General features: G+C 51.8%; 4 protein-coding genes across 4 annotated transcripts; all 4 read left to right on the forward strand.

The window, feature by feature from the left end:
* Positions 1-730: 730 nt before the first annotated feature.
* Positions 731-1,931, forward strand: N7477_007657 (GTP cyclohydrolase I; the record flags this gene model as incomplete). The annotated part of the gene is made up of 4 exons (XM_056969320.1): positions 731-1,017; positions 1,081-1,220; positions 1,275-1,579; positions 1,629-1,931. The coding sequence occupies 4 exons, from the start codon at positions 731-733 to the stop codon at positions 1,929-1,931; spliced, it is 1,035 nt and encodes a 344-aa protein (XP_056819352.1).
* An 897-nt stretch (positions 1,932-2,828) lies between these two features.
* On the forward strand, positions 2,829-3,849 carry N7477_007658 (uncharacterized protein; the record flags this gene model as incomplete). The annotated part of the gene is made up of 2 exons (XM_056969321.1): positions 2,829-3,498; positions 3,650-3,849. 2 exons carry the CDS (start codon positions 2,829-2,831, stop codon positions 3,847-3,849), a joined length of 870 nt encoding a protein of 289 aa, XP_056819353.1.
* A 1,748-nt stretch (positions 3,850-5,597) lies between these two features.
* Positions 5,598-9,042, forward strand: N7477_007659 (putative protein kinase; the record flags this gene model as incomplete). Its single annotated transcript, XM_056969322.1, has 4 exons — positions 5,598-5,606; positions 5,673-6,805; positions 6,876-8,801; positions 8,856-9,042. The coding sequence occupies 4 exons, from the start codon at positions 5,598-5,600 to the stop codon at positions 9,040-9,042; spliced, it is 3,255 nt and encodes a 1,084-aa protein (XP_056819354.1).
* Positions 9,043-10,177: 1,135 nt separating this feature from the next.
* Positions 10,178-11,293, forward strand: N7477_007660 (eukaryotic translation initiation factor 4E; the record flags this gene model as incomplete). The annotated part of the gene is made up of 3 exons (XM_056969323.1): positions 10,178-10,212; positions 10,275-11,033; positions 11,095-11,293. The coding sequence occupies 3 exons, from the start codon at positions 10,178-10,180 to the stop codon at positions 11,291-11,293; spliced, it is 993 nt and encodes a 330-aa protein (XP_056819355.1).
* Positions 11,294-11,957: the final 664 nt, after the last annotated feature.

Genomic DNA, 11,957 nt, shown 5'->3' on the forward strand with positions numbered 1-11,957 from the left:
CTATGGACTTTTTTGACATATTGTTCAAGTATTGAATGTTGTTGTTCAGATCATTGCCCTGTGCTCTGTCGGTGCCCTATCAGGGAAATATGTTTCTGCTCTGGGGATATTACAGGTTGCAGAACCACTCCGATATGAGTCTGGGGTACCTAGAAGTGTTCTAATAGCCGCGGGGTTGTTCGACCATCTAGCTTGACACTAGATGATTTCCGTTGGGCTCTATCTGAGATAAAAAATCGGCGTGAGGTTATATTTTCCGACGAGAATGAGCTAGCTCAACTCAAAATATATTTAGCCACCACTCTGTTTCTCAATGATCAAGATTATTATTCCACTGTTCAGTAGGAAAATCTCATTCAATTGAGATCAAGGTCTTCATATTATCCGTAGATACCGTTGCTGGTAAAATCCCAATTCTTACCCACCATAAGTCAGCATAGCTGTCGCACTCTCCGACTGTCCGAAACCGCTAAGCGCGAAGGCGTGCCCGTGGGCAGACCGTTGCCACTGACAATTATTGGTGGAGAGAGAAAGCGGTGTCGGGAAAGATGAGGGGGATCGTCCTCAATCAGGCCTAGCGTCCCGTGATTTCGGATCGCATTTGCGCCAAAAAAAGTAGAGTCATCATGGCGATGCTGACCTGACTTGATCTTCTTTTTTAATTCTCGTCGGTACTACCGGTGCAATATTCTACAATTTTGAAAATCCCTACTTGTACATTTCCTTCACCATGGGTTCTGGTTCTCCTCCACCTTCGAAGCCATCAGCAATCCCGTCCCACATGATCAATGGCAATTCTCCCCTCCAGTCCTCCACAGCTGCAGGCTCGGGCTCTGGTACTCGGGCTCGCGATGCCCGTGAGCGTGAAAGTCTCAACTCCTCAATTCAGTGCTCTTTTGCTCCTCGTGTCCCCATTGAGTTCGACAACCTGGAGGTGGGACCCTCCCACGCGGGGGATTCCACTGCTACCGAATCCGCAGCTGCTGCAGCTATCGCCCCCAGCATCTTGAGTCTCCGGTAAGTATTGCTGCCAAAGTAGTCATACGGCTGACTGAATACATCTTTCTGACGATTCCACAGGGGTCGACCAACTCTGAATGACCCACCCCGCGACCCCAGGGACGAAGGCGGCCCATTGACCCCGCCGGCGACTGTCAGCCGCCCCGCCAGTCCGTATACCATGAACCCACCAATCGACTTTGACGGTCTTAGCTGGCCGTGTAAGTCATACGATCGAAAATTTTGCGGCCATGTTCTCTAATTATGCCATTTAGGCCCCGGAACACGCGAGCGATTGGAATCGACACCGGAGGAGAACGCGGAGCGCGTTCAGAAGCTTGCTGGAGCAGTGCGCACAATTCTCGAGTGTGTGGGCGAGGACCCCGAACGTGAGGGCCTTCGTGGAACCCCCGAGCGATATGCCAAAGCTATGCTCTTCTTTACCAAGGGATACGAGGAGAACGTCCGGGATCTGGTCAATGGCGCAGTTTTCCACGAGGATCACGACGAGTTGGTTATTGTGAAGGATATTGATGTGTTCTCTTTGTGTGAACACCACATGGTGCCCTTTACTGGAAAGGTATGTCCTGCATACGTCCCTGTTAGATCATTCTAACCATGTGGGGCAGATGCACATCGGCTATATTCCGGATCGCCGCGTGCTTGGTCTTTCCAAATTGGCCCGCCTGGCTGAGATGTTCTCCCGTCGTCTTCAAGTCCAGGAGCGACTGACTAAGCAGGTTGCTCTGGCCATCTCAGAGGTCCTCAAACCTCGCGGTGTCGCAGTTGTCATGGAATCTGCCCACCTGTGCATGGTTATGCGTGGTGTTCAAAAGGTCGGCAGCACCACGACTACCAGTTGCATGTTGGGATGCATGCGTTCAAGCGCCAAGACGAGGGAAGAGTTCCTGACTCTTCTGCATCGCAAATAATTCCCCATCTGCTTTCCTTTGCCCATTACTTTGACTGACTCAGCTCCGAGTCGGGTCTTTCACTTACTAAATTGGAGTTTCGGTGGTGACCTTTCAACAGGTGTTCTTAATGCTGGCCTTTGCCTCATTTCTCTAGCGTGGTTCTGGTATTTGCTTTCCATTTTTCAATTTCTTCTGCATTCATCATGGCAATATTTCGGATAAAGTTTGTCCTTGATGCCCAAATTTCGCCACTATCTTTGACTCTCGACGCCTCCACTGGTCTGTGACGAAGATATTTGCACCCATGAACGAGTTCTTCCTTCATTACCTGATTTCTAGACGCACACTATCCCAACGGGGCTTTTTTTGTTTGTTGGAGCTGTGATCTTGGATACTCAAAACCTCTGGCGGCGCCGACGAGGCTGTTTCAACACTTGATGTTTCATACTGTACTCTCAACAACATGATGCCAGGCTCTACCCTGTCTTCTGTATATGTCATCATATCCATATGTCGATATTATATGCATATCATTGATCTATTCTGATTATCAACCTCAAGATGACATTTCTACTGACCACCAGGATGACCTATATGTCGGTCATCTTAAGAAAAAGCTGGCACCGCAAATCATGTAGCGATCTCCCTTTTGTTCGATGAATGGCTATTGAGAACCGAAGACAACGTTCTGGTGCCTAATTGTCTAGTATTGTTGTTGTTTGTAGCCAAAATGCAGAAGGTGCCCGCTGCATTAACACGTCGCTCCTGTCATTTATCTTTCTTTCTCTTTGTTTCTTGGCCTTATTCTTCCTACTCCTTGTTCTGCCTCACTTTTGACTTTCACATTGATGTTCTGACTCTCCAGACCGGAGCACCTCAATCCAGATTGTATGAAACAGAGTCAATATTCCAGTCATGTCGCCCCAACGCCCCAGTCAAGTTCATGCAGACTTTATGCATGAGAATACTGACTCCCAGGAAGCCATTGCCCAGCACGACGGTCTGGACTTTTCGTTTCCTCTTTCCGGTACTCAAGGAGCAACTCCACACTTTCCAAGTGATGGAGATTCAACCCTGACCTTGCGTCCTACCAAGAGGATCGCAACTGCTCCTGCCAGTCCCCAACGCTCCCCAAAGCGCATCTTCCCCAAGAAAAGCCCATCGGTTCAATCGGCTCCAGCTGACTTGGCTTCTGCCTTCCATCCAAATGAGTTTGACTTCGCCATTACCGATGCCAACTTTCCCAATACTGCCAAGTCCACTGTTGACGCGACCGCCATCGCTGAATTTCTGAGTGCAATAGAAAAGCACCTTGCAACTCCGCCTGAACAGAGACGCACCCCTCGCCAGAACCTTCAATCCTTCTTGATTCAACAGCAGCTTGTCGCCGGAATTCCCGTTGACAAACTCGAGCCCATGAGTGGTCCTGGATCTCGTCAATCACAGGGAATTCCGAGGCTCTTCAACACACCTACTGCGTTGACATACTTTAACGATGCTACCTACATTCCCGCAATTCCACCTGCACAGTTCAATGGATCTGTTACTCCTCTCCCAATACATCCATCACTGCCAAACCCACCGCGTAAGGACAAGATACAGGATGAAAACGACCAAAGTGATCGCTGCCCGGCGACTTCTTCCCAGGACTCGACGACTTCGACTGGGTCTGCAACGGTGAACAACCCCCCCCACTCTGCGTTATACCACCGATATGATCGCTTACTTCTCTTCAGACGCAGAGCAGATAGCAATCTCAAATTTTTACACAACCCACTTCGCGACTGGTTCTGGAATTTTGGGACAGCCTGCTGCTGCGTCTCCTGCTGCGTCTGTCCTTGAGTCTACCACCATAAAACTAGGTCACGACTCGGAACATGAGATTCTATCACCAGTGGACACGTCTGAAAACGAACCAGAGAAGGAAGCGCTCTGAATCTACAACTCTGCCGAAGTCTATTTGCATATTGGTGGTCACAAGTTGTGATACAGATGTGCTATTGTACCCTCAAGTCGGAAGGACGGGGTGGCATGGGCGACCGGTTGATGGAAAAACAAAGAAAAAAATAAATAGGAGATGGTCACCACTATGGACAATGTAATGATACTGATCTATGAATGTGCCCATGCCCTCACCCTCTCCGAACGAGAAATTGTAGATCACATGACACAGACACGTGTCCCGGCTAAGCTCGACTCCCGCAGCGCAACCTCAGCCTGACGTGACATCAACACCACCTTCCATGTCCCAGTCACCAGGGCTTCAGTGGCGTACGTCTAATCAGCATTGTTGAACGAAGGAGACAACTCGGCCTTTTCAGATCATCTTCTTCTTTTGTTTTGGTGACTTTTGCGGGTGTGCAAGCCACAGCCCGTCCGGCCCGGTCTCAAGCTGACCTCCCTCTCCACGGGGGCGCAGCGGCTTTGGCGTCACACAGCTCGATGAGGGCTTCATGACTCTTCTCTAAGTCATCGAACATACATGGTAGGCCTTGGGACTCCTCTTTGAAATTGCGAACTTTGGGGATCACGCAACCACTGGACCAGCTAGAGGATCTTTTTTCATCGGCCCATCACACCTTTGTTCTGAGCTCTGTTATTTTTTGAGCTTTCCCTGGCGCACGAAACTCTGGGATTGTTTCAACTAGTCTCTGGCTCCACCCTGGGCCATCTTTTGTTTACAGCACCTGCAGACTTCCCGAGCAGGGATCGACCTGATGCATATAACTGATTTCACGAGACGATGAGATGGTGGGTTGGCTTGGTCGGAGGTTCAGGGGGGTTAGTCTCTTCTGGAGATACTGCGATATCGCGATGCTCGCATTCTTTTGGATAAACACATATGTTTATCTGCTGTAAACTACGGCCGTCACCGCAATGCGGTGCTCCCGTTTCATCACGACGATCAGGGGTCCTAACCATTCGGCAGTCAATTCACGGAGAATCTGTCACTTCGTTCTGATGAAAATACATTGCGGGAGACAGTCAACGTCATGCAGTGCCATGCCATGACATTGCCACATCGTCAAGATTGAAGGGCAAGACTCATGAAGAGCGTGACAAAGCTCACATCTGGTCATTCTGGCACCTACGTGCTTTACACGCGATACAATTCTTGCTTTATGCAATCCGTAGATAGATCGATCCATGAAGCAATGTGATCTTGCCTCAGGCCGACGTGCGAAGCCGGGTGAGGATCGAGGCAAACAGGCCTTCAATGACTCTGGAACCCCAGCAAAACTAACAACAGCAAGCTCTTCACTTGTGAGATTTCACATAGCACGAAAAGAGTGTCGACCAGATCATACCAAACCAGGCCAAAACTTGGTGCATCGGCTCCGAATCCATTTGTAGAGCCGCACGGGCAGCCACACATTCGCCTCTGACCACTCGGCGCCCTGGGTCCCATCACCTCGGAGCCATCTTCAAATGTCTTTCAGTAGCTCATTTCACTGATTCATAGAGAACCGGTGCGTATGAACCCAAAGCGAAGGGAACTCCTTGCTCACACAACAGGCTGTATAGTACGGAAAAACCATTGATCCGCAGGCCCCCCCCAAACCCGACGGTCTCGCTGAGAACGCGGACACGACAAGCGGCTCCACTCATTTGTGCTTCCCTCGACTGACTGGAGCGCTTCTCCATCATCTTTACCCTTTCTCATCCTTTTCTAGCCGCAGCCAGATGCCGCTGGTGACGCCTTCATGGCTGGGTCCCGAAGGAGTCCGCCGCTGAGAGACCAGTGGAACGCCGACCCAGATCGCGATCCCCGTGAAATGGACAGGCGCAGAGGTCGAGGGTCGAATCGAGATCGAGGCAGGGCCCGTCATCGCGAAAGAGGTCGTCATTCGCGACCTAGCGATCGTCATGTCGATTATCCTGCACGGTCGCCACCTGCGCGCGCTTCCCGCTTTGGCTCTGATCTATCTCACCCCCCCCAGCGATTCTGCTTTGGATCGACCCCTTCCGCGCGGCTCGCCTGGTCCTCCGTCAGAGTTTGACGACAATCGAGGATTAGATCATCCTCGACCATCATCAAGCGGTTGGATCGACCATCCATCCGGACCGTTGGACAAGGGCATTTCGGCATCTCGGCGTGACGAGTCGCCTCTTGCACCCCCGTCAAAGAGAAAGAGAACTCGCAGCCCATCACCTTACGGTCCGCGTGGCTCATATCATCCCCGGCGCCCATCCTTTGGCAAACAAGGCGATAGACGCGACCGAAGTCCCTCATTCAAGGGCCGAGGCCGGTTTTCGGGACGTGGTGCTCCTGGCCGGGGTGCTTCGAGGCGGAGATCACCCCGTGGACGCGGACGAGACCGTCGTGGGAACGATCGCCGCCGTTCTGATATTCAAAGGCTGGGCAGGTCCAAATCACCTGGTCGGGATAGAGAAACCCATCCATCACCAGACAGACATTCTCGCTCGCTGAGTGGTGACTATAGTGACCGAAATTCTCGCTATCGATCTCGGTCTGCATCACGACACTCAGCTCGCTCCGTGCACTCGAGGATGTCGACATTCTCTTCGAATTCACGAGGTCAGGATGGAATGAACTCGACTCAACCTATACAATCTATCATGCACAGCACAGCTCGCTCTCCCCCGCCACCTCGACCTATCCCAAGCTACGAATCTAGGAACATGAGTGGCCCTAGCGATGGACCCGCCAGCTCACGAGACGCATTTCCGATGCACGAAATGCGGTCTTCAGATGTACACAATAAGCAGCGCCGCCGGCCATCCCGACCATATCCTGACTCAAGACCATATCCGACGTCTCCAAATCTTGCAACGCCGACGGGCTCACACCAGGGATCACCACCACCCGCCTCTCCTTATCATGGTAGCCGAGGAGGTCGATCTGGACAACCTTCGTTGGTTGCATCTGGGTAAGTTTCAAATTCTGTTTCCTTTTCTTAACCTGATTTTGCACATGCTGATTTTGTTACCCTATTGAAGACCGTCTCCACCCAATCGACAGGATAATTACACTTCACAAAATGTTCCGTCGGGGCCGCAATATCACAATAACCACGGACATTTCGATGGGTCATTAAATCACCACCCCCAAGGCCCGTACAACGGACCCCTCCATCGAGGGGGCAACTCTGGGTTCCTAGGCAATCATACAAGCCAAGGCCCAGATCGCCGGTTCTCCGCATCCGGACCCCCTCACTTTACCAATGGGCCCTCGCACCGCGGAGGCAGGGGTACTTTCAACAGTTCACAATGGACTGCATCTGGATCTCGTGGCCGCAGTGGACCGCAGAGCCCTCCTCCGCATAGCCGTGGTTCGCAGACACCATCGACTCGTACTGTTCCTGCGAACGAACCGCATTCTCCTCAGGCACCCAACCCCGGAGCTCAATTTGCAGTCACAAAGAGGGATCGTGAAAGTGAAGATGTCAGGTCTCTACCACAGGCTGAAGGTGGTGGTCCTCATGATATGGCCCCGCCTCCCCGTGATTCTCACATTACTACTCCCGGGGAGAAGGGTGGGAAGTTCAGTTTCGCTCTTAAGCCGAAGACTGCACCAACTCTTACTCCGAAGCCAGTTCCCGAACTTGCTCAGCGAATGGTTCGTGAACCACCCTCTCGGGCACCCGAACCGAAAAGCCCTCGCAACCGATTAACGAACGGGCCCTTACCTAAGTTCAATCCTGATGCTCGTTATGACCGACGCGAACGGGACCGTGGACGCGACAGGAAGGGAGATCGTGACCGTCGAGACTTCCGACACCAACGAGACTTCCGGGACTCACGGGACAGTCGAGACATGCGAGATGATCGTCGCTTCGACCAGCGTCGCGATAAACGGAAGAATGACAAGACTGACAGACGTCCTGATTTCCCACTACAAGAACGCCGCTGGGATCCATCGCCAGAGCAGCCGAAAGAGCCACCGAAGCAGACCAAGATTGTTGTTCGGCCCAAGCCACGCCCAATGATGGCTAAGGAGTTTGCTGATGCCGACTCAGTCTACTACCGGAAGCCGGGCAATGAGTCTGTTATCGGAGCTGGCACTTACGGCAAAGTGTTCAAGGGGATTCATGTCTTTACTCAGCGCAAGGTTGCCTTAAAGAAGATCCGAATGGAAGGCGAAAAGGACGGATTTCCAGTCACAGCAGTGCGGGAAATCAAGCTGCTGCAAAGCCTTCGGAGCCACAACGTCGTAAGCTTGCTGGAGGTCATGGTTGAAAGGAACGAGTGCTTCATGGTCTTTGAATATCTTTCCCATGACTTGACTGGTCTAATCAACCACCCTACATTCTCCCTCACCCTCGCACACAAAAAGGATTTGGCCAAGCAGATGTTTGAAGGATTAAGTTATCTTCACCACCGCGGCGTTCTTCACCGAGATATCAAGGCCGCCAACATCTTGATCAGCAACCAGGGACTGTTGAAATATGCCGATTTCGGCCTGGCTCGCTTCTTCTCCAAGAGCCGCCAACTCGATTATACCAACCGTGTTATCACGATCTGGTATCGGCCACCAGAGCTTTTGCTAGGTGAGACTCGCTACGGCCCAGCGGTCGATGTGTGGAGTGCTGCATGTGTGTGTATGGAAATGTTCACCAAGAAGGCTGTCTTCCCTGGGGAGGGCGGTGAGTTGAGTCAACTTGATAAGCTTTACAACTGTTTGGGCACACCAACTCGCGCCGAGTGGCCGGACCTTGTGGAGATGCCGTGGTTCCAGTTGATGCGTCCAGCAGAGCGCAAGAAGCGTGTCTTTGAGGATCTCTACAGAGATGTTCTGTCCCCTGCGGCTATGGACATGATTGCCCAAGTCTTCCAATACGACCCCGCGAAGCGACCGAGCGCCGAAGTGGTCCTACATCACCCTTACTTCCTGTCCGAGGAACCTGTTCCTCAACAAGCCATCGAGTAAGTTAACCCGGCCTGACCTATATTTTTGAATCATGCTAACCGTTCTCCTAGACTAGAGCATATCGAGGGAGACTGGCACGAGTTTGAGTCCAAGGCACTTCGCAAGGAGGCTAGGCGTGCCGAGTGGCAGAGCCAAAAGGACCGTGAGAAGCGGAAGGCAGACTCATCCGTGCCGACCAGTGACCGCGATCCCAAGCGGGCAAAACAGGAAGATTCGGATCAGGTCTCTGGCCTATGATTGGGGAGTTCTTGGTGGAATGGCTTGCATCTACGATCACGGCAGAGCCTATTATTCGGGAATCTTTCGGGGGCTTATTTTCTGTCACATATTGCTCAGCGTCAAAATCACGTTATCATTAATATCATTGATGCAGATGTTTTCCGAGGGTATCTTATATACGATAGGGCTGAGGGAGAAGGCGTCCCACAGGCAGAACCTGGCTAAGATTGAAACATAGAAACGCGCCCAAGAAAAAGCAAACCATCCAGCTACATCGGCACTGCAGAGAATCCTTATTAGCTCGCACTACAGACAGTCGGTTGTACGCAGCGCTTGAACAGGGACAGCATCAGACTTTGCCAAAAGACCTCACGCCCTACCAGCCAGGATGTAGATGGCGGTTGGGACCTCGGATTACCAGAGAGCTCACGGAGTTTCTTCATTTAAAACGCGTAGATTGGATTGCATGCTATGGACGTACCCAGTAATGAAGCAATGAAGCATCGTTGGGAAGAAAAAAGGAGTGTCTCGTCAATCAGGTCATCAACGGGTCATGGTAGCTCGAAGGCCCTCGTGATGATGGTTTTAGATGCGAATTAATTTGCTCTCGACACACACATCGGAGATGACGGGGCAGTAGTAAAATGCAAACCCCAGCATTGATTTGAGTTGGTGGTCTTGCTGTTAAAGAAAGAAAGGAAGAAAAAGAAAACGAAAAGGTGAAGAAAAAGGCCGTTCGGATAAAAAGACGGAGCGGGCGGCAGGCGAGATGTGATCTGATTGGTGTGGATGGAGCTTCGAGTCGCCGATTCATCGTCTTCACCACTTTCAACCTTGACGAATACCCCTCCCCATTACTCGCTACCTCTCCTTCTTTCGACCCTCTATAGCGCCTTCTCTTCTACGAACTCGTCCAATACATTTCCTCCTGCTGCGACCCACGACCTTCATATACCCCTCCCGCCACCGACTCGCGTTCAAGCCCGCCTTCATCCACCCGCCTCGTTTTCTCTCCCGCTATTCCGGCCCTCTGCGCGCTCTCTACGTTATCGATTACCCTGTACGAGTATCTGTTTAGTGTGCCCTGTCAGTTTTTCGAGCTTCCTGTTCTCCCGGATGACCGCTCGTGTCCTGGACATCCTCACCCGCCGCGATGGATAATGCAAACCTGTGGACCCGTCGAGCAAAGTAGGACTTCGCTTTGTACACCTCTCGAAGCCGGAACTCTGCTTATGACCTTCTTCCTTTAGTTCTTCGAAATTGTCTTTGTCAATGTCTGGAACAGACGGCAAAGAAGGTGCCCGCGTCGAGATGCCCCGCTCATCGAAACGATTCGGCCCCGATAGCTCCCACGGGCGTTCCAACCCTTTTAATGCTATATCCCCGATGTCAACTGGCGTCTCGTCACCCTCCACTAATGCCTCCTCCGCCTTTGGCTTGGGGTCAGGTGCTTTCGCCTCATTCGGCGCTCCCAAGACCCCCGGTGGTTCAGACGTGAAAACTCCCGGTGAGAAGCGCGAATTCTCGGCGGAGCAGGAAGATGCCATCAGGGCTAAGGTTTTGGCTCATTCCCATGTTTCCGGGCCCGGCGAGAACCCGCTTAAGTCTACCTGGATTGTCTGGTACCGTCCTCCCACACCCAAGTACTCCGACTACGAGAAATCCACGGTCCCGTTGGCGTCCATATCGTCGGTTGAGAGTTTTTGGGCTATTTATTCTCATCTCAAGCGTCCTTCGCTGCTCCCGACGGTGTCGGATTACCACATCTTCAAGAAGGGTATTCGGCCCGTTTGGGAGGATGAGGCAAACAAGAGAGGCGGCAAGTGGATTGTTCGGTTGAAGAAGGGTGTGGCTGATCGCTACTGGGAGGACCTGCTGCTGGCCATGGTGGGTGACCAATTTGCGGAGGCTGGGGACGAGGTCTGCGGAGCCGTGCTGAGCGTACGAGGTGGAGAGGATGTCTTGAGCGTGTGGACACGCATTGATGGCGGGCGGAACATCAAGATCAGGTAGGACCGCATTTTTTTTTTTGCCCTGGGTTAGCTATGGAAGCTGACTGTCCTATCACAGAGAAACGATCAAGCGCCTGCTTGCCTTTCCACTAGACACCAATATCATCTGGAAGAGCCACGATGATAGCATCGCCCAGCGCTCTGCCATCGACCAGGCCCGTCAGGAAAAAGCCACTAACCCTAACACCCACCTGGGCACAGAACGGCGGCGCCCGACTCACGAAGACCCGGACAAGGTCAAGGGAGCCACTGCGTGAGCTTCGTTACCTTGTGGCCTTGAGCCCTGTATAGTAAACCCCAACAACACGGAGAAAAAAAAGATATTATGCACAACTTACTCATTGGGACGCGTTTGGTTCTGGGGGGCGGTGGGGCATCGTGGCGAACTCAGCGGTTTGTTTTAATTTATGTCTTGAGTGAACTCATTATGTCTGCGTCATCTTATTCATGCGTGATGCTTCGTTTCATGGTTTTTTCTTTTGTCTACGTCCCATTCATGGGAAAGTGCAGGTGCATTCTGTCTTGCTGGCGTGGGAATGTTGGTCTTCTTAAGGATTGTTAATCTAGCTGATAGCTGATTATGTTCTGGGTGGCTCCGAATAAAACCATCTATGACCGTACCTTCATTACTGGTCCTTTGTTCAGTATCATTCCACTTTTGTCACTTCTCGTGGAGACTATCAAAGTATCCTTTTTAAGTTGTCTCAATATGCATGCCTGACAAAACAGGCATTCATCTGACCGCCTAAGATAGACGATACGACGACGCAATCCAAGCGGCGAGAAAGTGGAAAAAGAGAAAAAAAGAAAAAACGCAGGATGGGACCAATGCCGCGCATGGTCCTCCCTTAATCGAGGCGCACTCTGGATGTCGTTCTTTGCGAATCTATCCGAGATTATCGCCAACTTGTCTCCGCGTCG

The sequence above is a fragment of the Penicillium maclennaniae genome (genome assembly GCF_028827695.1).
Source record: "Penicillium maclennaniae strain IBT 15551 chromosome Unknown utg000007l:1.0-4884863.0:1.0-4888362.0, whole genome shotgun sequence".
NCBI lineage: Eukaryota > Fungi > Ascomycota > Eurotiomycetes > Eurotiales > Aspergillaceae > Penicillium > Penicillium maclennaniae.